The sequence below is a fragment of the Mesocricetus auratus genome, unplaced genomic scaffold (genome assembly GCF_017639785.1).
Source record: "Mesocricetus auratus isolate SY011 unplaced genomic scaffold, BCM_Maur_2.0 Super-Scaffold_100027, whole genome shotgun sequence".
Taxonomy (NCBI): domain Eukaryota; kingdom Metazoa; phylum Chordata; class Mammalia; order Rodentia; family Cricetidae; genus Mesocricetus; species Mesocricetus auratus.
This window is the reverse complement of record NW_024429208.1, coordinates 16,717,410-16,742,906: the sequence shown is the minus strand read 5'-3', so window position 1 is coordinate 16,742,906 and position 25,497 is coordinate 16,717,410. Positions and strand designations below refer to the sequence as shown.

The 25,497-nt window shown below is 41.3% G+C and overlaps 1 protein-coding gene across 2 annotated transcripts in view; it reads right to left on the bottom strand.

Annotated features, from left to right (window-relative positions):
- Cabcoco1 (ciliary associated calcium binding coiled-coil 1) overlaps positions 1 to 25,221 on the bottom strand; it is a 98,331-nt gene extending 73,110 nt beyond the window's left edge. The window contains exons 1-4 of one of the 2 annotated variants that reach the window (XM_040732426.1): positions 25,107 to 25,217; positions 17,998 to 18,104; positions 10,820 to 10,989; positions 5,781 to 5,925 (exon numbers count right to left, since the gene is read on the bottom strand). In XM_040732426.1, coding sequence (XP_040588360.1) covers positions 5,781 to 5,925; positions 10,820 to 10,989; positions 17,998 to 18,104; positions 25,107 to 25,178 — 494 coding nt within the window. In that variant the 5' untranslated portion in view covers positions 25,179 to 25,217. Of the gene's footprint in view, positions 1 to 5,780; positions 5,926 to 10,819; positions 10,990 to 17,997; positions 18,105 to 25,106 lie in introns of both variants that reach the window. The other variant, XM_040732427.1, reaches the window with a different exon arrangement.
- Positions 25,222 to 25,497: the final 276 nt, after the last annotated feature.

The following is a 25,497-nucleotide window of genomic DNA, read 5'->3' as shown; positions in this document are numbered from 1 at the left end:
TTACACATCACAGGCTGACTAGGTGGCCAGTGACTATGTACTACAAGAGCTCAAAGTAACATGCACTTGCAAATAAATGTTTCTAGTAAGTTAAGAGCTTGGCGATGTATCATTGTGTTAAAAAATGTTACTGAAGGACTGACTTTTAATATCCTGTTTGTGATAATATTTGAGTTTTTCTAATTCTCTTCCTGCTGGTTGGGAAAATTAATAGACTCATAATACAGCAAAATGCTGAAGAACAAAAAAAAAGTCTTAGTGGTTCTCTTTCACTCTGGTGCCTTCTGCTATTTAAGAAAATTGATTTTAATATAACTGAGAAATTAACATTTGCAAGAATGTAGCTACAGAGCATGTGTAATAATGGTTTCTCCTGGATGCTGTAATGGATCAAAGTTTCAATTCATTTGAAATCAATGAAGAAATCCTCAGGCAGCTGGGCCCCTCTGAGTTACATTAGCAGTGGAGCCTCCCTGGGAGCTCTGTCCATTAAAGAGTAGTGACTGTGTGGGCCCAGTCAAGTTTGCTTTCTTCTCTGCAGCCATTGAATACTTGATTTACTCATCAACATTCACAAGACTAACTTAGCTTTTGACATTACTTTGATCTGTTGGCTAGAAAAACACAGGAAGATTAGCCAAGTCTGATAAATAACCGAAGCAAAATAAATTCAGTTTCCCCACCCCTCCTTTGTATTGGTGACCTAGAGAGAGAACTGTAGGATCAAAAATAACCACACTGACAATAGCTGATTTGGGAGTCTAAAACTCAAAGGCCATATTTGGGAAGCAGCTTGCTCTCCTGTAAATGAACTAGAAAAAAAAAAACAAAAAAACAAAAAGAAGTCTCCTACTTTGTCCATCTTGTGCTAGACATGGAACATAGGACAAAACGATTCCACTATGAAATGTCATGATCTTTCAGTCTTTTGTGTCCTTGTTATACAAAGAGATAGGGCTGTCCCATGTCTGCCAAGAAAGAACGTAAGCAATGAAAACAGCATCCATGACTTGGATATGATGGTCAAAGATGCAGTAAGTAGTTGGGGCTGGAACCAGGACCATGTTGTATACCCAGGGGAAGATACCTACGGGGACACTTTCCAAGGAACAGGCCAAGTTCCCTCCCTGTCTCTCTGCACCCTCCAGCTTCTCCGGGGGTAGGGGGTGGGACTGATATGGGTCTGAGAATCAAGTGACAGTTCAGCCATGACAGACATTTGGCATATCTCCCATTGCACTTCTGTCTGACTCAAGTTTTTAGGTGATGTTGTCCAACTCTCAGGTTAGACCTTGAAGTAAGATGGAATAAAAATGGTCCTAACTGCGGGATGGTGGTGGCGCACGCCTTTAATCCCAGCACTCGGGAGGCAGAGGAAGGTGGATCTCTGTGAGTTCGAGGCCAGGCTAGACCGACAGCCTCCAAAACAATACAGAGAAACCCTGTCTCGTAAAACCAAAAAAAAAAAAAAAAATGGTCCTAACTGTTTGGCCCAGTGTCACACACTGTTTGGCACAAAGTGGGGATGGGACAGATTTTCTTTTTCTTTTTCTTTTTTTTTTTTAATTATGAAGCTGTTGGCCTTGCTTGTTTCTTCCTGGCTAGCTCTGACTTAAGTAATTACCCCATAATTGTTAATCTAAGTAGGGACAGATTTTCTTTTGGCGGATATGTGTGATTCTCAGGGAAAAAGAACACTCAATAAAAAAATGGGTAAACAACATTTGAATTTATAAATGTATGCATTTTATATTATTTAGATTGCCTAAGCAGGTAGCTCTCTGTGTGTGTGTGTGTGTGTGTATGCATGTGTGTATGTGTGTGTGTGTGTGTGTGTGTGTGTACTTGTTTAGATTGTATAAGCAGACAGCAGTAGTACCCCATACTCATGTTAAGAAGAAATTTTGGTAGTAGTGTTTTCAGACCACAGGTATAAATATATCTAGACTAAAAGTGAAAGTATATGAAATGTAATTGTATTGACAGGTTAAGTTTTATATTGCTGTATGACTATTTCCTCCTAAGTGCCACCTTCCCTTCTGGAAGGAGGGTTTTACAAGACTTAGGATGACAATAAGACTTATGAAGTGGAAAAGATCCTAAAACCAGGGACTCAAGAAGCCCAGAAATGACAAGATTGAGAGGCCTCACTCTGTATAAGGCTGTACAAGAACGAAGCAGTCTCCAGAGAGGGACAAGTCACTGACAAAACTACCTGTCGAGTTCTTCGGGGAGATCAAAGGATGTGGCTTACATGGGTTGTCATCCATGCTGGTTGTGGGGGTGGGGGTGGTTCAGCTGTCTTTCACCCATGCTTCTGGAAGTAATTCTAATAAACCCATTATTTCACTCAGCTGGGTCTGGGCAGAATTATGTCTTTGGTCTGTCTGTGTGTTCTCTGGGGGTGGACAGGCATTTGTTCACGCCTCTCCAGGAATAGTCATGTAATGCACACGCCATATGACATGGTCGGAAAAACTTCGTCTCTTAAGTTGGGGATGGCTTTCAGTGGTTGTATCAACAGATGCTGAGGGCAAAAGTGAAGCTCACATACTTTTGATAGTTTAGTTATCTCCATCTTTATAAAACTTAATAATTATTGAAATGAATTTGTTGCGCAGTTTCACTGCTGCTAAATTTCTATTTGTGCACCCACGAGGCTTCTGAACACTTGTGGAAAGGCTCACACTGCCTCACACAGCTTCATTGTCAATTCCAGATATCCTAATCACTGGTACTTTATTCCTTGTGTAATAACTATATTTAAATGCATAGTTACTCTCCAATCACAATGTGGAGATTTAACAGCATTACATCTGGATCCTCTGTATTTAACTAATCTCTTTAAATATTCTTTTTATTAGGAGATCTGAGACCGGGCCTGTGGAGCTATTAAGATATACATTGATGAACATTGCCTGGAGAGATGAGTTGAGACAGGGAAAGGAGCTTGTCCCTCACTGTCAGAAAAGGGACACTGTGGCATGTGTGGAGGCTTTGCTGCTATGCTTAGCTATGGGACCCCATTTACATTATAAACCTGGGCTTAGGGTTTAGCTGTAAAAATGTGTCCTTCCTGAACAGAATGGCATGTGTAGATGAAGAGGGAGGCCAGAGCAAACGTGCATGGATGACTTCCCCTGTCCAGGGAATCTCAGGCCCTTAGGGGCAGAAGGACCTCAAGGCACAGATTTTCCTGTGTTTGCTTGTGCCTGTGCGTGCGTGCGTGTGTGTGTGTGTGTGTGTGTGTGTGTGTGTGTGTGTGTGTGTGTGTGTGTGTGTTCATGCATTCATTGGTGGGTGGTAGAGGTGGGAAAACAAACTCAGGTGTTGATCTCCACTTTCGTTTTTCACCTTGTTCTAGAATGGGGTCTTTCTTTTTTATTATTTTATTTAATTTAATTTTTTACTTACAAGCCTGCTTTTTATGTTAATCCCAGCTCCCTCTCCCTCCCCATACCATGCTCAACATGCTCGATCTTGTCTGATGTTTCTTGTTCACTACTGCACAGGCCAGGGTGACTGTTTCGGGCAGGAGCTTCACCCACCACCTCCTATGTGTCTGTCCTGGGCTTACAGACACACCTGGCATTTTGTGGGTTCTAAGAATCTGAACTCAGGTCTCTAGGCTTCTGCAGCAGGTGTTTTACCCAGAGAGCCATCATCTACCCAGCCTGGGGTCAGGGGACACAGGTTTCTGCGTGTTTCCTCCTCTTCCCCCACTGGAGGAACTTGTTCTACTCTAAAAGCTATGAAAACTTGCATGCTTTTCAGTGAGACTCACATACTAGCAAGCATGTTTTGTACTAGAAGAATCGCACTGTATTAAAGGCTATCTTACAAAAAGTGCTGTATCCCATGCCGTTGTTAAACCACTCCAGAAGTCAGGATACAAGCTTTATCATATTAAACACACTAACATTCCAGACAACAACCAGGAACTTTGTCAAGTGAATCTTGCCAGCGTAGGACATCAGGTGGCCCTCTGTGTTGAAGCATGCTAATTGTAATTTGGGAAATAATGGAGACACAGTTGAAAAGCAAAGCAAAGAGACTATGCAGGAAGACATAGGTAGAGGCAGATTTTCACCTACTGGTGCCCCGAGATTTGTGAAGTCTAAAAATGTCTCTTTGGCGAGAGGCATACCTCTCACACATACTTTGTAACAGGTTCTGTGAAGCAAAATTAGGCTGGGAGATGGCTCAGTACTAGGTGTGCACACCTGAGGACCAAAATTCAGATCTTGATCACCCATACAAATGCTGAGTAGGCATGGTGAACCACCACTGATCCCATTGGTGACAGGGTTTCCTAGGGACAAGCTGTCTAGCAGAATATGCTGGATCAGAGGGTCCTGGGTTAGAATATGCTGAATCAGAGGGTCCTGGGTTAGAATGAGAGAGTCCGTCCCAATAAATGAAGCAGGGAGCAGTTGAGGAAGACACTTGGAATCAACTTTGAGCCTCCAAACACATTTGCACACATGTGTAGCTTCATACACAAGTGTGCTCCTATATAAGCAAACACCCATGCACACTACATATACACAGGCAAAAGGAAGGAGACAGATTTCTTGCTACAGTGATAAAGAGTCACTGTTATAAAAATACTTCCACTCTGTCCACCACCATTTTCTTAGAAAGAAAGAGTTGGTAACAAGTTATACTGCCCATTAGTTCAAAATAAGTTAGGGCATTTATTAGATTTGATGAAGCATGGGACTCTCTTCATTTTTTTGTCAGTACTGGGGATAGAGCATATAACCTCATGATTGGTAGGGACAAACACCTTACTAAAGAGGTCCATCCTGAATCCTTTTTGAAAGTACTTTTGAGACAAGGTCTCACTAATTTGCTTAGGCTGACCTTGAACTCATGCTGTAGTGCCTTAGCATCCCCTCCTAGGATTATAGGCCTTTGCCATAAGGACGTATAGCTCTTTCATTGTAAACACAAATCATGCAAAGTCAACTTTTAAGTGGAAATGAATGTTACTCTTGAAAATATAAATGTAACTCCTTGGATAGACCAGCTACCTAAAATAGAGATCTATTATAACTCGATTCAGTTCTGTTGATAAAATGCTTTTAGTTCCAGACTCAGCGAAGAAAGACAATCCCCAGTAGTGGTTATAGGCCAGCAGAAGTCACAGTGTCATTCAGGAGCCATCTTTACAAATGCCAGTTGAGTGGGACAAATGCTCAAGCCCTCACTTTCCTTTGTTAGATGGAAAAATTGGATATTCTCTACTTTGAAAAATTAATTTTGGCTGGTGGTGCATGCCTTTAATCCCAGCTCTCGGGAGGTAGAGGCAGGCGGATCTCTGTGAGTTCAAGGCCGGGCTGGACCGACAGCCTCCAAAACAATACAGAGAAACCCTGTTTTGCAAAAACCAAAAAAAAAAAAAAGTTAGATCCAGGTCAGCCTCCAAAACCACAGAGAAAGCCTGTCTCAAACCCCCCCAAAATTAATTTTGTGTTCTTGTGGGTGTGAGGGTACATCTGTTCCACTACCATGTGTCAATGAACAGCTCGGAGGAGTTATATTTTTCTTTCTTTCTACTATGTGGTTCCTAGGGATGGAACTCAGATCACCAGGGCTTGATGGCAAGCGCCTTTACTCACCAAGCCATCTCTGCAGCCTGACTGTTATCTGCTTATTGAGTAGTTGTTGCATAAATTCTACAGCCATCTGAATTTACTAAACTCTTAAGTTATCTTTAGTAGGTGTTTTCTAGGAGACACAAAATGGAAGATAAATGGGATGAATACAAGTCCTACCTGATTTTTAAGTAATCGATGATGGCATTGGCTTCTCTGACATCAAAGATATGCAACTCCTCATTCTTCTGTGAATGGTTAGGTCCAATTTCTGCCATCACTTCCCCAAGCCACTTGATGCTGTCCTCTAAGGACATATGGAGTGCTGAAAGCAAAGCCAGAAAGCCCTTCCATTATCTCGATAGCTGTTGTGGAGGTACAGTAGTCCAAAATATCCTTTCTCCATCCTTTGTGGAGAGAAAAGGTTTATTGTTTCTTTACAACAAATTAACAATTGCACTTCGGATGAATCCTGAACCAGTGTAGGACATCATTATGATCACATATGCACATGGTTGACTGGACAGACAATTTGTTTCCAGTTTAAAATGCAAAACCACCAATATCTATTTAAATGCCACTTTTAAATTGAAAGATAAATTTTAAAGCAGATTCTCAGGGACAAAAGAAGGATATATAAAAATCAGAGAAAAGCTGGCCACCATAGGTGGCAAGGAGAGACAGATCACAGTTCAGCCACTGTGGACTTCAGTTTTGAACTCATTGGGGAAGTTAATGAGTAGAGTCCCCAGTTTCTTGGCTATAACTTGGTATTACCATGTGAAAACTTGGCCAGAAGATTTTTTGGATAAGAGTCAAATATTTGAATATTTTCAAATTTTCCATATTTATGTTTACATTTTACTTATTTTATGTCTCTTTCTGTATCACCTGATTTGTGTGTAGGTAAGAGTGAAATTTCAGAGAACAGGTTCTCTCCTTCCACCTGTGGGTTGCCAAGGACTGAACTTGGGTCATCAGGCATGGTGGCAGGTGTTCTTACCTGCTGGGTCATCTCACCAGCCCTTTAAATGTCTATATTGAAAATAGGAATCTTTGTATTAAATATCACCACCATTGAAGACTTCAAAGCTACATAACCTGTGTGTTAAGCATCTGCCTTTGAGAGGCTGTCAAACCTGTGTGGAAATGACACAACTTCCTCACTGTGACCCACAAGCAACTTGGTGGTTCTAGAAGATTCTCAGAAAACTACGTATAGACAACAGCAAAACTCGCATGTATGCAACAAAGCAGCAACATTTCTCCACAGACTATTTCCTGTGACACTTGTCCAGCTGAAAGTGAAACAAATATTAACAACCTCAGTCTTAATTCTGTGGTGTCTTTGGTGGAAATATAAATATCTATTGTCGTTTTTGATTGGTTGATTGTGTTTGGTTTTTCTTGTGGCAAGGACAATATCATTTATAATTTCTATGCCCTCTCCCCTCCTGCCTTGGAGAGTGGATACAGGCACCTGGAATATCCAGAAAGTCTTTCCTGACCTAGTGGGTAGGCATGCACAGATGTGGTACCAGTGGGTAGGCAGGCACACAGAACAGAGGCGATTGGAGGCAGCGAGTTGAAAGGTCTTGAAACAATGTGTGTGGGCTGATGTCAGGAGAGGTGACTCTCAGCTTCCAGTGCTGGGCTGATGGCTTGCAGGAATTGTTTATGATTATTCATGAAAGCTGCATGGCAAAGCTGAAGATCTCATAAGAAGCCATCAGTAAACATCCTACTTCAAGTACTACAATGGAATAGTGTAGGATGGAGCAGGAGACAAAGACTAATTATGAGAATACAGACTGGTGGTTGGTCAGCCACATGTAGAGGAGCTGAGCCAGGCGCCTGGCCCCTTTCTCTGGAATGCATGTTTGACATGCACTGGATGTCAGAATCACTGATATAAGTGATTACAGACAAACACTAGCTTATGATTTATTTTGTTCAAATTTTCTTCTGAAGCAATTAGGAAAAATTTTAATTGAACCCCACTGAGCACTGCAGTAAATATGCCTGGTGCCAGAGGGAGCCCTTTAAAGGGCAGTACCCAGAAATTACCAGGGGGAATTCTTACACAGTCAAGCCATCCTACAGATCATGATTGTCACCTGGGTCACACAGAACTGGAGGATGAGAGCCTTTTGTTTGCAATCCCAGGTAAAACACACTCCAACTGTGCATTTCTCTTTTCACAATAAACCTTAGAAGCAACCCCCACAGTTGAAGGGAATTTGGGAAGGAAAGATGAATACGATAAGAGCAACTCATAATAAATAGAAAATCAAACTCATTAATTGGAGATGCAGAGAAAATGGTTATTTAAACTATTGATTTGAATTCTAGATGGAACTGTGGTTCTCAAACACAGACTGCATCTGTTTATGAGACTGTAGCTTCTACTGACCGATGGCTGACTCTTTAGGACTGTTTTAGTGGAGCCTCCTGGCTTACTGGAGATAATTGCTTTGAAAATGAGAGGTGATAGCCTTTCTCTTAGCTAACTGAAGTCCCACAAGTGGAGTGACCAGGCGGGGAGGGACCAAACCAAATGCACTCTGGGAAACTCAGGCGAGGAAGGACACCCTGGATTTATAAACTAGCTAGAAAACTTGGGGTGGGATCAGGTAAAGGCACTTGCTAGCCAGGTCACTGGTCTCACCATTTTGTCCTTAAACGAGAACTCCTGCATCCAAGATGATGGTGCTGCTGTGGTGGACAAATTGGAAATGCACAGAAACCCCTGTGTGTGATCTTTCTAGGCAATGATTCCTACAACACCTCAGTGAGTACCAGTTTGTATTCCACTAAGAATGTTTTGCTTCCAAGGTGTACCATACTTTTCATCTCTTATGTGCATACTATTTCTACTGAGAACCTGCTTCAAGTGTAATCCACGTGTGCTGGTCACAGTGTGTGAAGAGTATTCCACATGTGCTGGTCACAGTGTGTGGTGCTCTCTGGCCCTTCACATATGTGCCTTCCTAGTGTGTACCCATATCCTTTTACATATGCGTTTTTCCTTTCATGCACCCATTTCTGACCCACTACATATGAATGGCTCTATATATGAGCTTTTCCTAGAATGTATCATTTCTCATTTATCACATGTGCACTGATTTCTAGTGTAGTATCTTTGTTGTTTGCTCTAGGTTCTCCCCATGCCAGGATAGACCCTTGTTTGCTGAAGTTGTCTTCATGTCAACTTAAAGAATGATCTGAATCTTATTTCTCTCTCTCTGAATAACAATGCATAAATTATTTAATGTTGTTCATTGTTCAGGGAATGCAGACAAGAATGAAAAATCTGAACTTGTTGAATAGATGTGGTTTTTTTTCAGCAGTATTTTCTGCCTTCAGTGGGCACAAACCACTGAAGAGTAAAAACGTAATCTTAAGATAAGTCTCCAAACTGTACTTTATATCTTCGAGATGATCCAGTTTGATTTTAGGTGAACACTCTGCAGAATGTCTTGTAGGCATACGACACAGATTTGGGACAAGGACCAAGTCTGAAACCTACCTGTCCAAAAGTGGGTGTCCTGTGGACTGGACCATTTGACAACCATGAACCTGGGATGTGTTCTGTGGCTGGAGCTATGGTGGCGTACAGAGTGACTTCATCTTCAGGATCCCATGGTCCCTTGGTTTGACTGCAAACACTTTAATTCCTTGCTGTGTCAACCAGTCAAAGCTGTGCTTTTTGCTCACAATGTACTTCCTTTGAATGGCTGAGGACGTTTGTTGTTGTTTTGTTTGTTTTTCTGACCAGAGGTGTACATGATCATGTTTGCTCTCCCCTCATTTTACACATATACTTTCACTCTCTCCTGGCTCAGAAGTGCAGGTTCGAACCGATACCAACCACACAAAGCTCAGCTGAAAGCCACCTGGAGGTTGGGGGGTGTGGGAAAGGTGTAAACTGGAAATAGTCGCTCCAATTCGGACTGTGAAGCTCTTGAAAATGTTCACCTCCCGCTCAGAAGTTGTGCTGCTTAGAGCAGCCACATCAAAGTCCTTTGAAACTTTCATTTTCAGATGGCTGACATTTTCAAGCTTTGCTTGATATGCAGATCTGACCTACAAGGCTTTCTCTAGGCCTCACTGCTCACACCTCAGTTTCCACATCCTCCCCAGAAGAATTCTTTCTTTCTTTCTTTCTTTCTTTCTTTCTTTCTTTCTTTCTTTCTTTCTTCCTTTCTTTCCCTCTTTCTTTCTTTCTTTCTTCCTTTCTTTCCCTCTTTCTTTCCTTCTCTCTTTCTTTCTTTCCTTTCTTCCTTCCTTTTTTCTTTCTTTCTTTCTTCCTTTCTTTCCCTCTTTCTTTCTTTCTTCCTTTCTTTCCCTCTTTCTTTCTTTCTCTCTTTCTTTCTTTCCTTTCTTCCTTCCTTCCTTCCTTTCTTTCTTCCTTTCTTTCCCTCTTTCTTTCTTTCTTTCTTCCTTTCTTTCCCTCTTTCTTTCTTTCTCTTTTTCTTTCTTTCCTTTCTTCCTTCCTTACATCCTTTCTCTCTCTCTCTCTCTCTCTCTCTCTCTCTCTCTCTCTCTCTTTTCTCTCTTTCTTTTTTAAATTAAGACCCATTATTGCTGTGTGTTAGGTTTGTCTTAGATTTTCAATCCCACCCCTCCCCCAACCTTCCAGATCCCAAGTACTAGGATTCTAATGTGTGCCTCCTTCCATGCCTGGCTTCACAGACTATTCATATTTTTTCCCCTGTAATCTTATGCTCTCCTGTATGCACACAAATACAAACACACATTCTAGTTTTTATCTTTTATAAACACAGGTGCACAGTTTTTCACGATCTGCTAATATGGAGTCTTGTCACACAATATACAGAGAGCTTCCTCATTTTACCCTTTGCTCTGTATTCTACTTTTAAGATAGATTAAATCATGTTCAGGTTTCACCACCGTATGGGATATGTAGAAAATTACAAAGATGACAGCATATCCTATGGTATTTGGAATGTGATTGGTGCAGGGAATACTAATTAGAATAACTTTGGCGAATCAACAAAGAGAACCTTATTCTTACTAAGGATCTTTGAGGATTTATCATTCAGTGAGAAATGAGCTGACCCTGTTGTATCCAGGAAACAAACCGGCAGTTCTCATTAAAGGAAGCACAAAGAAGCAAGCATCTTGGCTTTAGAATATTAATTTACACGGACTGTGTCCCCCACCCCTTTAAAACAAGAGAGGGGGACTAGACTTACTTTGAAGATTATGCAGTAACATGTCCAGCAAAGTCATGAATTTTGAATGTTGGTCGATGGAAAAGTTCATGTTTTTGGCCCAAAAGAACCCGGACACATAGTAGTCTAAGAGAATGGCGTCTCTTAAGCAAGTCTGGAGATCTTTAAAATTCAGAAACACTCTCATTTTTCTGTGACAAAAAAGAAAAATGCAGACATTAAATAGGATTAAGTAGCAAACAGTCCCGAGAAGTCTTGGAGGCAACTAGTTTAATGAAAATTCTAGAATGCTTTTCACCTTAAAGTATTCAGTCATGTCAGAATCTGCAAGGTGAAAGGGGGAGGGGGAAGGACAGGAAGGAGAAGAATAGCAGGGGATGGATGGGAGGGTGCTCCCCAGGCCCGTCTTAATTCTTTTCTCTCTGTATCCACTTCTCATACTGTCAATACCTGGTATTTTTTTCTCCTGAAATTCAAAATTCAATACCCCTTCCTATTTTGTGTGACAGGCCTCACGCAGTTCAGGCTAGTCTGGAACTTGCTATGCAGCCAAAGACGACCTTGAGCTCCTGATTCCCCAGCCTCAGTCCCATTGCTGTTTCTGGGATTAGAGACAGGCAGAACAACTGGGTACTATTCCTACCAATTCAGCCTCACCTCCATCCAGGACCTCTCTACAGAGCAAGCTACTGCTTTAGTTTGATCCATTTCTGACAACAGATTGTCAACTATTTTGTTCTTTTTATTTCCTCTGCAAAGAAAACAATCCTTGCATCTTTCATTGACTTTCTGTCAGATACATTTAATTTTTTCCCAACCATCCTTTCCCTGAGTTTAACTCTTATGACTTCTTCTCTCTCAGGATAGGTTAAGCGGTTATTCCTTCTCTGAGCTGCTGTTATATCTTTCTTTTTCCACATTTTTCTTCTGATGTTTCTAGTCTCTTCTTTTCTGCCATCTCTTCCTCCAGTTGTTAAAAGACTGTTCTGTGCTCTTGTTGCTATTGCTCCGTAAGTTTTCGAAATCTGTGGCATGTCATTGCCCTCTGTTTCCTGTGCGTGCCCCTGCTCACATCTTTCTGATGGTGACTTTGTCCTGTGCTATGTCTTATCACTGTCTCTGCAGGCACAGTCTTCACGTGTTAGTTATTTTTAAACAGTGGACAGCTGCTTGCAGGAAATGAATTGGATGTGGAGACCTGCCTATGATACAAACTATATTAGATGCTCCCTGCATCTTTATATCAACACTGGTAGTTACTTCCTGTGCCCTGATACAAAGTGGTTGGTACTTGCTGTGTCCTGGTAACCAACTCAGAGGCATTTCCTGTGTGGAGTTACTTCCTGTCAGTTCTTCTAACGTTTATTTCTGTTTTGATTAGTGAGATAAAAAAATAATAGACTCATTTTATTCTGACATAAACAGCCTGTAATACAGATATGTGTACCCCATTCCTGCACACCCAGGTCCTGCACTGCAAATGGGGAATCATAGCATGGCATCTAGGGTTTTCTCTTCCAGGAAGTATCCTGTACCTTCCCTTCGTCCTAAAACCTGTAGCTGTGTGTTTCTCTCTCAAACTGTCTCCTGCACAGCCAGCTGATCTGTGACAATTGTGGGGATCACCTTCAAAGTTCATGGCTTGGCCTGCAGCATCCTTCTGTCTTGACAATGGCTTCATTGGTTTTCCAGGTTGCTTGTATGTGATTTCTTGGGATGAGCTGGGAGATGGGATGTTTGTGACAAATTTACCCCACTGTCTTCAAATGGGTTCCCTTGTTCTTCGCCATAGTCGAATGAATGATAATTAATACAAGTTTAGAAGTTAAAGTGTTTTTTTGATGTGTGTAACAAATCGACATCCATCTCAAACACAGTTTTATCAGGAGAAACCACAGACCCTACATGAGGTCCAGTGATTTTTAAACAAACATTTCATCTCCCTTCCCCTCCCCTTCCCACCATGGCAGACAACGCTGTCAAGCCTATGAAATTGGTCTAGAGAAGGGCTTTTCTGTGGGTGCCTTGTTACTTTATTAATTCATAAGGACAAGCTAGCTTTTCTTCCATTGTAAAAAACAAGTAGTAAATAAGTAGCTTTGATTGCCCCTGGCAGTCATCTTGTCATCTTTATATAAGATATCATATAACAGGAGAATCTGAAGCAAGTTGACTTCATAATTGAGTTTGATAGTGACATTACTTAGAATATATACCTTTTAATGTACTTTTGTATATGTGTATACATATAGTATTTCTGTATCTGCATCCATTTAAAAATTTTTAATGTGTTTCTGTGCACATGCATAGAGGTCAGAGGACCACTTGCCAGCTTGCCCTGGGATCCACTATCTGCCTCCAATACTGGGATTATAGGCAGCCGCCGCCACGACTGACCAGCTTTAACATAGTTGCTGGGGCTCTTAATTTCAGTCACTATGCCAGCAGGGTAAGCACTCTGGCCATCTCCCCAACTCTACTGATTGCTTTTACCAATGATTTTCTAAGAACTTTTTGTGTGATGAGAACTATTGACCTTTTTTTTTAATTTGGGATGCAGTTTTACAAAGCATTCTGAAATTGTTTTATTTTTGTGAAAGGAAGAAATTGGGTTATTTCCCCCTCCTGCACATACTTATTTTTACCAGAATGTTCTAGAATAGTTGTTCTAGTTTATAATTATCCTGTTTGCCTTTATTTTAATTTCAAATGAATCTTGTGCTTACTGCCAGGAATTTTTCATTTTTATTTTTTCAGGATCACAATTCTGGTTGGCAGTTTTCTTGTTATTGTTACGTTATATGCATCAATGAATTGATGAATCTTTCCTGAGGTAATAGGTCGATTTTTCAATTAAATCACAGGACTCTGAGTTTTTTTTTTGAGTTCTTTGTATAAAACTTTCCTGAACAATCCCTGCTTGAATTTGATCCTGAAGTCACATTCTTTCCATGAACCAGATTTTGATGACTTGTCTGTTCCTCAGAAAGCTGCTGACCATTCCTGACAGGGAACTGTGTAGGGCCTGCCTGCTCTTTGTCCCTGGGTCATTTTATGCTGGGCACGATGAAATGCTTCAGTTCCATTACACTGAAACGGGAAAACAGAGCATGTGTGACCTAACACCCTCCCATGGAGTTGATATACATGCACTGCTATGGGTTTCCTTACATTTATCTTCTGTTGTCACTGACTTCATTTTCAGCAAAGCAGATTCCACATTAGTTTCATTCTTTATGCATGGTATCTTCTTTTATCTCAGAGAGTTCCTTTATGTACAGATCTTACCGGTGTCCTGATCTCTTGGTTTGGAATTGATCCAGCCTTTAATCATGAGCTTTTGGTTAAGGTTTCTGTCACTTCTGTTGATTTTTCGTTAAACTTTCTCTTCATCTGCCATCTGTATTCTGTGTATTCTTAAGTAAATATTTGACCTCAGTACCTGTATGTGTTCTTTGTTTTTATTTTTTTATTGCTTGTGTTTGAATGAACTCAACAACTTTTTCAAGCATATTTTGGTGACCCCTCCATGACCTCCCTCTACCCCAGCTTTGACAGACACCCTTTCTCCCTCCCTCTCTCCCCCTAGTGCCAGTGGGCTCTCTCTCTTGACTTGATCCTCCGGGCTTAGTATTCACAGATTCTATTCTTCCTCCCGTCATTTCACTCCAGAGGAAGTGATATGGGAAATCATGTAGAGCAAGACACTGTCCCTGCTGGAACACAGTTTCTGTGCCTTCTGCTGGACAGTTTGGTCATAGGGAGGGAACAGGAGAGAGGGAGAGGGAGAGGAAGAGGGGGAGAGGAAAGGAGAAGGGAGAGAAGGAGAGGGAGAGAGAGAGAGAAAAAGGGAGGGTGAGGAGAGCCACAGCTATAGTGTGGGTGGGCTGATGCACCCAAGGGAGAGGGACTCAGTTGCATCTCAGGACATTCTGACATGGCAAGAGGTGATGGAACTATTTGCTTTGCCTCATCAAGAGTGTCAGCAAAACCATCTCATCATTCATCATTCCTTCATGCTCTAAAACTTGGAGAGCCTTCCCCGTCTGAAGTGTATCAGCATGTATACACTTATGGTGCAGACCAGTTAAGCAGCTCAGGGAGGTCTGGCTACCAAAAGGTACTAGAAAGCACTGACAGACCTGATGTGGTCGTGCACAACCTAGAGCCCAGCACTTGAGAAGCTGAGGCAGAGGTGTTCCCTTGAACTTGAGGCCAGTCTGGATGACAAGAGTCAGACTATGTTTCCAAAAACGCAATCAAACAAAACCAAAGCTCCATGTGACCATTTTTAAAGACTTAAAAAAAACTCATTTTCATTTTCATTTTATTTGTACAGGTGTTTTGCTTGTATGTGCATCCGAGCACTATTTATGTGTTTGATACCTGAGGGAAGCTGCAAGATGGCATCCAATCTCCTGGAACTAGAATTACAGATGGTAGTTATCTGCCATGTGGGTGATGGAAATTGAACCCAGGTCCTCTGTGCAAACAGGCCAGTGCTCTTAACTACTGAGCCATTTCTGCAGACCTCTCTCTCTGTTTTTTTAAATGAAACTTTGGGGTAGATTTGTAAGTACTGCTGAGTTGCACATAAATAAAATATTATTGATAGCATACATTAGAAAGTCATGAAAAGAACACCAGGCATGTGAAGTCTATTTCAGAATGTATTTTGAATAATCCTTCATGTTTCTTGGGTTGCCTGTTGGTATAGAGAAAAAGATTCATAATTGTAAAATGTAGGGAAATATGGTGATTTGTTGTAATTTATTTAAGTAGGCTTATAGCTTTTCAAACTGCATGATCTGGGACTATTTTGGTCACTTGGGAGAGGATAATTAAATTATACTACTGTCTTCTTGAACAATATGTAGCCATCCCTTACAATAATGCTGTTTTAAATTGAAAATGATTGCAAATACATGTAGATTATTGTTACAGAAATTATATTTAAAGACTCAAGAAAATGGCTCCTAAGATAAAGCTGTCCCAGAATTCTACATGTGATTCCTTGATGTGATCTTTTGGTTCACTGGAGAGATGTCAGCTGGCTTTTTTTGACGAGGCTGTTTTACGTGTCTCCTAGGCTGCTAAGTTTTGTGTTGTGTTGTGTTGGTTTTGTTTGTGTCTTTGTATCTGGCCAGGCAGCCCTGGCTCTTCTGGATGTGCTCTGAAAACCAGACTGGCTATGAACTGGTGGTCAGCATATGCCCTTGTCCCTGGCTGTGTGGCTCTGCCCAGTCCTTCTCTGACTGTCTCAACACTGGCGGGCTGTGTCCATGCTTTGTTCCACATACACCCCCCGCCCCTGGTGCATAAAAGTATTTTCTGAATTTGGACATTTGACCCCGAAGGACAGTCAATAATTGAGAAACATTGTGCTCTACAAAGTAGGCACATAACTACAGCACAACTTACAATGTAGTAAAATCGCACGGTTCTAGAAACTAACATGTTATTTAATACGAATTACTATTAAATACTAAATGTTTGGTATTTTTAATGTTGACATTTTATGTACTAGTCATTAAAAGTAAATCAGAAGTTGGATTAAATACCTGTCACTTGCACTGTATTACCATTACTTAGTACTGACTACAGCTTTGTATGACAAAGATCAATCATTTTCATATAGTGACATGCAAGTGGGAAAAACCATTTTACCTAAAATCACTATGTACGTTATTAACCCCATGAGTGACTTTTTTAATCAGATATTAAAATTGCTTGGATTTATTTGTTATTTGTTTGCCCTTTGTGTGTATGGTTGGGGGGGATGCCTGCACACTGTAGCACATGTACAGAAGACAGAGAACAACTTACTGGAGTTCATTCTACTATGTAGGTCAGGCCTCAAACTCAGGCACGGAGATTTATCTGTGACATGGTTTTTTGTTTTGTTTTTTTAATCAGTTCTTACACTAAGAATCAGCCTTCCCAATAAATACTTTTTTCTGTAGAAATGGTAAAAAGTGTTATGAGAAATCATTTTAAATGGGTGAGAATTTCTAATTCCCTGACAGACTCTCTGGAAACTGCAGACAGTAGACAGTCAGACCCAGTCATTGCCATCACTTCCCAACAGAGCTTGCAAGCATCGGAGGTGAAGTGCATCTTGGGAAATAGGTGTCAGTGTTATTTGCCCACTCCTGATAGGCCTTCTCAGATTCCTCTCCTGTCCAGGACATCTGTCATAGCTCCTTCTCAGGAGTAAATCACTTCAGTGCCATAGCACTTGTAAGAGCTCTCTGCTGTCACTACCGATGGAGTCATTGTCTATGTGTTCATTATGATCTGTGACAGCTTGCTTGTGTCCTGAGTACTGGCTTGCGAAGATCAGATTTCAGGGCACACAAGCCCAACATGACTCTCCATAGCCAAGCAGGTTTCCATTTCAAGGTGGAAACACTTGTTTTTTGGTTTTTGTTTTTTCAAGACAGGGTTTCTCTTTATTGCTTTGGAGGTTGTCCTGGAACTCACTCTGTAGACCAGCCTGGCCTCGAACTCACAGAGATCTGCCTGCCTCTGCCTCCTGAGTACTGGGATTAAAGGTGTGTGCTACCAATGTCCGGACGGGATAACTTGTTTTAGACTGTGGGTGATAGCTTAGCCGACAAGCCACCTTTCTAGCCACCAACAGTCATCTTTAAGGAAACCATGTTGACCGACCTAGCAGGCTAATATTCTAAATAAATGACACTATATACCTATATAAATGATACTATATACCCCAGACAACGTGATGTTAGAATTATTGTCACAAATTCAGTCCAATCTACATTTTAAAATGCATGCCCTAAGAGTCTAGAATTTGGAATCATTGTTTATTATAAATGATGTCACTGGTAAATGACAGAAGGATGTCCTTTGGATTATGGGACATATTGACAGTTTCATGAATGGAAGAAACACAGAAGAGGGCACAGGGTAGAAACAGGCGGCTCTTAGTCAACATTAACAGGTTTCCATTGATTGCCACTCATCAGGAAAGGCTGCTGATCTGTGCAAGCAGTCAATTATCTGTGCATTTGTGTGTGTGTGTGTGTGTATTCTCAAGGCTTGACATATTTTAGTGAACACTATAGTAGCACCTAGTTTGAAATAAAAGCTTAAAATGTGTAAATAATGCACCGTGATCACTTAGCCATGAAGGTCTAGAACTGATCTCTAGTGGACTGAGATTCTGGGGTCCTTACTCTTGAACTCCATCCATGTCTGCTTCTTCTAGCAGGTCAGTGATCTGGTCAATTGAGAGAAAATCTGGAGACAGGATCTTTTCATTCTCCTGGAATTCTATATTTCTCTATTAAAAACAAAACAGAATGACTTATCTGAATTGTATATTTTGCATACCAGCCCCCTGATGATATAAAACCCTTAGTCATTTTTCTTTTCTGTTTTTATGTGGTGGTGGCTCTTAGACTGTCTGTCCTTGGGCATGTGCAGAACTGAGGGCTGCTTTACAATTCAGCAAACACTGACTGTCTATGTATTTCTTTTTGAATTGCAGGCTCGAGAGAGGGTAAAGGCAAGGAGAGGCTTGCTTGCCCCAAGGAGATCAACATTGGGCTGGTCATCCTAGATTAATAGTGCATCAGTATAACAATCTATTTATTATTAAGTTATAAACACCGAACCAACAGGGATTGCATTAGCTTTGAAATTTTCCATTAGAAAGCAGCTGGGCTTGTACTGTAGCTCGGTGGGTAAGGAGGGCGTGTGTAGTTAAGGTAAGTTGAAGCATGAGATTAGCATGCTGGGGACAGGGGTTGAGGTGGAGTTGATCAGAGAACAGTGGATGTGTTATGAAACTCTCAAAAACAGAAAGGAACATTTCAAATAGAAAGGAACGTGACAAATGAGCTGTAAGTAAGTGGGGCATTTAGTCTCTAAGCAAAGACTAGGGCAGGGGCCTGAATGGACCATACAGAGGGGGCCTGTGAATGACCTTTCAGGTCTGGCGTAGCCAGAGCCCTGGGTGAACAGTTCCCAGAGGTGCCCAGGACAGGCGCCAGGAATGAGATGGAGTCCGGGTGTGCTGTGTGCCCTACAGCATGTTGTGGGAGGTCCTGAATTGAAGAAGGTGACAAATAACCCCCAAAAGCTTGCAAAGTAGAACAACTGTGTGTGGAATGGCATTTTCATCTTCATCTCTCCAAGGAGTGGTTGCTTGGAGAGTGTGGAAAAAGTGGGAGTTTAGACGAGCTACAGAGAAGGTCATGGTCGGACCGCTGATTAATTTTATGACTTCCGCCAGCTCGTTTGATCTCAAGTTTGGATTTGCCTTTTTTTAAAAAAATTATTTTTTCCCCTGTGTTTGGGTACTCACAGGACTGCCACAATGAGTCAGAGCGAGAGAGAAGTCCATGGGAAGTGAGTGATTCCGACATACGGATCAATTTACTTGACGAGAAAAATTCTGAACAGAAAAAGATTAGGGCAGACAGAAAGAGAATCCAATAATATCCATGCTTTGACAGTCAGAGCTCTAGCAATGATGCCCGATATCAGTGCTCATGTTTTTACTAAAATTATTACTAAAATAATCATCTTTCAGTAGATGTGTCTTTTATTAGTAGTAGAGTTAGTAATAGCAGCATTTTAAAACTACATATTTCTGCACCTATTTTAAAGGAAGCTTCCTTCTCCTCCTCCTTTCTTTTTTATTTCTCTGCTGCCTTGCACAAAAAAGAGTATTAATTAGGTGAGTAAAAGCCTTTGATCTTTCAATGCATATATTCTTATATCTTCAACCTCCAGCTATAACGGGGATTCATAAATGGGCTAACGTTGCCCACATGTCTCTGTGGCTTTCTGTGTAGCCAGGTCTCCAGCTTGGCAGCTCTGTGGTCACACTTCATTGTTGGCCCACTTTATCCCACCTCCTGCTGGACTTAGCAACCATTCCAAAAACAACATTTTAAGCCTCCTATTATTTCCCAGATAATCTTTTGTCTGACTTCTGGTCCACCAATGTAATCTATCTGAACACTCCGAGTCTGTAAACATGTGTTCTTCCTAGAACACGGGCTGTTTGGAACATGTCTGCACCCATTGCTGGTAAAGCATCACGTAGGAAAGCCTCTAGATAATTTCATCAAAGGAAAAGATGACAGATTTCTCTGATTAGGAAAGAGGGCTTTCCCAGTCATAAGAAACATGAGCTTGTCTACAGATGTCAGATTTGGAAAGTTTTTTTCCTTCAAGCCTAAAAATAAATGAACTAAGGAGCAGTGTTGAGTTAAACCACGTCGGAGTCACAGGCAAGTGAAAAATCAGGAGTATTGACTCTGTCTTTAATTGAAAATTTGCTCCATCTCTTGTGCCCACTTTGGTTTTTATCATCGTGGTCCATCGAAGCATTCACCTGTCTGAATTGACAATATACTGGCACATCTTAGATGCTGGACTGGATAGGACCTCACCCCCCTCATCGTGATCTTCCCACGGGGCTCAGAAACCAATTATTCTTTAAAAGAAAATAAGTAATTAAAGGAATGCAAAACAAGTACAATAGTTAGCTATTTAAAGATAAGGCTAAAAAGGCAACTCTCTGGTAAATGTGCTTAAAGAATAAGGAAAGTGAATGTCCACAGCAGGAGACAAAACATTAGGAAATGGATGATCTCCTAGAAAAATGTGATGTTAAAACTTAGTGGTGATAAAGAAGAGAATTGATCTGACCAAACCTTTTGTAATGTTCACTTGCCCATGTGGTATTATCACGAAGTTCTACATTTAATCAAAATCTAGGTTAATAATTTTAGTCTATTAATAGTTCAGGGTTTTTTGTTGTTGTTGTTGTTGTTTTGCTTTTGGCTGGGCACTGGTGGTGCACACTTTTAATCCAAGCACTTAGGAGGCAGAGGCAGGCAGATTTCTGTGAGTTTGAGGCCAGACTGGTCTACAGAGTGAGTTCCAGAACTACACAGAGAAACCCTGTCTTGCAAAACCAACCCCCAACCCCTACTCACCACCCCCCACCAAAAAAAAGAAGGAAAAATTTTCAGTTTTAAGCTGTATATTTAGAATGTGCAAAGAAGAACCCAAAGAAGCACAAAATGTAAGAGAATATAGAAACCCAAAGCACTAATGAGCTTGGACTGTAGTCAGAGTTAAAAATAGATGAGTCCCACTGTGATCAAGGGATAATGGCCTATCACCTGAAAAGAACCATCACTAAGAGAGGGGACATAAGTTTATGTCCAATTCAACATGCATTCTGTGACTGTTCTGTAAATGCCCAGCAGGTACTTTCTAAACTCAGTCACGAAACACTTGGTAAATATAAATGGAAAAAGAAAACTGAGATAGACAGAGTATCTCTGAAACTGTAGTCACATAGTACCAAACAGTCAATGCTATAAAACCAAGAGCTGGAAATGGGATCCCGACAAGCAACATCACCGTAATTCAACTTGAGAGTCATTCTGCATTACAGTTAGAAGATAAGAAAGATATCTGGCTTGAGCAGTAGACACAGAGCAACAAGAAGGCCTTTATTTGAAGATTACATCATAGTATCCTTAAGGAGGCTGACGTTATACTAACATTCAGCTGAGAAGCCTGGTAAAATGGTTATACATAACATAAACACACAAAGCCAGCTTCTTTTTTCTGTTTGAGAAACTGATCAGAAATGGAAATGCCCCAAGCTTGATTAAATCATACTTAGTTCTGAATAAAACAAAGGCACAAGAATTATGACAGAATTTCTCAAACTTTGTCAGAACTTGAAGGCTAAGAACTGATGAAAGAAATGTATTAGAAACTCCTTCAAATTCAAGAACTGAAATTCCTCTCACATAATAAATGTGATGCAAAGACAATTCTGAATCCCAGTGGGGTTTTCCCCAGAACTTTACAAGATAACTTTTAAATTCTTATAGGAAGACACAGACATTTGGGAGAAGTTAAGATGGCGAAGGAGACCTTCCCAAACTGAATGTAAGAGCGGAATATAAAAATGGTACAACCCTGATGAAAATTGGACAGACTAAGTACTGGGGAGATGGTTCAGTGGGAAAATTACCTGCCATGCAATCACAAAGACCTGGGTTTAGATCCCCAAAACTCACGTGAGAAACCAGGTCATGGGGTGCTTTAATAATCCCAGTGGTTAAGCCAAACAGATTCCTAGAGTCCACAGCAGTTAGCCTAGAGCAGCAGTTCTCAACCTGGGGGTCTCAACCCCTTTGCGAAACCTCTATCTCCAAACATATTGACATTATGATTCATAACAGTAGCAAAATTATAGCTATGAAGTAGCAGTGAAAATAGTTTTATGGTTGGGGGTCACCATAACATGAGGAACTGTATGAAAAGGGTCATAGCATTGGGAAGGTTGAGAACAACAGGTCTTGAGGAATTTGTGAGGTCCACATCCTCATCCCTGTCTCACAAATTAACTTCTGGGATGATATTGAAAATGCAGAAAATTGAAGGTTTGCCATTTAGGTCGAGTCCAAGTTTTCCCCTTACCAACAGGGTGTGTTTTCTAACATTTTAGAGGACCACCTACTGTAGATGGAATCTGTTTACAGATTCCCACTGGACATGTTGATGATCTCTACGATGAACACCAGCATTTTTTTTATAAGACAGTGACTACATTCTACTGAGTTCCCAGAGGCAATAGGTTCATAGCCTGTTTGGGACACATTAAGAATCATATTCAGGGCAAGGCTTGGTGGTGCATGCCTTTATTCCCAGCACTTAGGAGGAAGAAGCAGAGGCAGGCGAATCTCTGAGTTTAAGGCCAGCCTCATTTACAAAGTGAGTTCTAGGGCAGCCAGATTATTACATGGGGAAAACCTGCCTTGAAAAGTCAATAAAAAAATAAACAAACAGAAGCATCACATTCACCAACAGTGACTGGGACAGAAACATTTTAATTCCCTAAATTTAGCTCTCCAATGTGAGCGAAAGCATATTATTTGTAAGAATATTAATTAATTAACCTTTTTGAAGATACTAAGAAAGTCAATTTATAAACTAACTGGTCGTGAGGCCACAGAATTTAAACTATTTTCACATAGGTCTAAACATAGCAAACCTTTATTTTCAATTATTGTTAGTTTTTTCCTTTTGACCTTACGTGTTCGTACAGATGAAGGCTGAAAGTTTAGTGTTGCATTTGAAAAGGAGGTCCTTTGTCCAACGTTACTGAAGAAACCGGAGTTTATAGTTCAGATACTGGCAAGAAGAGCTCATGGGATGCCACACCCCAAATCTACTTTCCTGGTTCTGTGTCCCATACCCTCTCTGCTCAGAGCATCTGAGTGGATTGCAGGCTCTGAGGATTGCAGTCACCTCATCTGGCACCTGGCAGGCTGCCAATGGCTTTAATGTGCTACCACAATTGCTGGAGCACCTACTATGTGAATAGGACAAGAGTTTCTATTCTAGATGTTGCCCATGGATAACACATGGGAACCACTGGTGACTGAAGCTTGCCTTTTATTTCTGATTGACTTAGCCAAAAGGTAAACATTTCATTCTTGCATGCCCCGGACCACTAGACAGTCTTCTGTCTAATTCAGTTTTGATACAGAATTTACCAGAAAAGCAACCCTGAAGTGGATAACTCTAAGGAGGTTAATTTCGCAGGGAGTCTGATCCAAGGTTGTTTCCCTCAGCAGCCTTGGGAATGGACTGCAAGGCTGCCTTTTGCCATGTTTTCTTCCAACCTCAAAGTTCCTAGACAGTCAAGATGGGAGGTCCTGATGGTGGACCATCTTTGCTACGGTCCACAAGAACTGAGTTTTACAGGGGTGAAATATGGAGAGTTCACTACTGTGTATATTAACTGTCATTCTTAGTCAAGGAATACTGCTAAGCGAGTCCATGTTACAACTGGATTTCTTCAGTTACTTAATAATAAAAAGATTGAGCTAAAAAATTGAAACTGTGATTACACACACACACACACATATTCTTAAACACCAATTCATTAAACTTCAAATCACTAAATATTCTTAGAGAGGGCATTATATCCACAGGTAAATTGTGTGTGCGTACATGAAGACTATACAGTCTTAGAAGCTCTTGTATATGTTTAAACGACACAAAATTTAATAGGGACGTTTCCTGTGCTGGTTTAAAAATTATGTTAACTTTGCGATCACAAGGGAGGAATGGGCTTGGAATCCAGTTTATCATGTTAAATGTGCATTTAATGTATGCTAATTTTATTTAGAAAGGCTCATAGGAGAGCCTGAAGGCTTAGTGGTCTGCCTGCAGTATTGGGGGACCTGAAGGAGGGGCTAGCTTGTTTGTCAGACAGGAAGGCATGGAACTGTTTCCTAACTGCCCACACCACAGCGAGTATATATCTCCCTCGTGAAGATGGATGTTTAGAATAATATGGGGGCTAAACAAAGCCGCGTTAATTAACACTTTATTATTCACTCTTCAGAGCCTTTAAAAAGAAAGGAAAAATAATATCCTAGAAAAACAATCTGATAGACGCAGCGAGGAGATTTAAATGTTAAAAAAATCACAGATGATTTAGCGGATACGCTTATGGTTAAAACCTCAGCACAAGATGGAGACACCGCCAGCCAAGGCTGAATACCTGAGCTTCATTCAGCATCGGGACACACAAGGGCACCATTAAGGTCAAGGGATCCTCGAACCTCCACACTGCGCAATGACACTCAGGCTTTTACCCATCCACGCACCCACTCAGGCACAACTAAGTAAGAAATATAGTAAAAGTGGAGTTTCACGACATTAAGCCCGTGGACAAATGACCTAATGCCTCCCCTACCCCCTTAGTGAGACTTGGTGCAAGGACAGACAGGTCTTAACATGACAGAGCTTGTGTTATACAGGAGGTCCCTAGGGTACCCAAGGACAAGTTCATGATGAACCAGGAAGTCAGGGGTAGGAAACACACTGTCAGTTCAGGAGCTTTGGATCCTGTCTCCTGGCAACCCGCCTAGTGATGACAGAATCTAAAACTGACCCACTCAGATCGCAGCAGCCTTTAACACCGTTTGATCGCTTGTGATAGATCGTCACTGTCAATCAGTGGCATTTACAAAAGGCACTGGCCCCCTTTAAGAACAGAGATCACTGTTTTGTTTGTTTGCTTGCTTGCTTTACAATTGAACATTTCCATGGTTGTGAGGCTGTGCGAGCAAGGAACTTTCCAGAGTAAGCTTAGAGGGTTTGTAATGAGCTCCCTGGGTCCTCTGATGGGACAGGCAGCTTTCAGGCCATCACCGGCTGCGTTCCTGGTGACTCTGGCCTTGGCACTAGCCAAGGACCCAGTCCCGGATAGGAAGAGGGTGCATCATACCTCAGAGTCAGCTGTGCTGTCTGCTGGAGTCACCGCGGGGGTCATAGCCCCTGGGGTCCACAGTCCTGCCATGATATCTCTAGAGGAAGCAGTCCTTGTCGCCTAGGCAACCGGGGTGGGACCCAGTGTCGCTGACGAACCCGAGACGAGGCCCCGCCTACCCATGGGGGCCGGATGAGGCCACCTGCTGCTCGAATTACTGTGCAAAGTGAGCCACGTAGGAAGCAATTTGTGGCGATGCAGAAAACTAACTGTAAATCGGGAGGTGATAAATGATTGGGGTTTTGGTTATTGATAGTTTGTCTTAAGCAATTTTTGAAACGTTTAAAAGTCTCACCATGGCATTGTGGTCTTTAGAAGGAAAAAACTGACCCTAATTTTAAAGATGCAT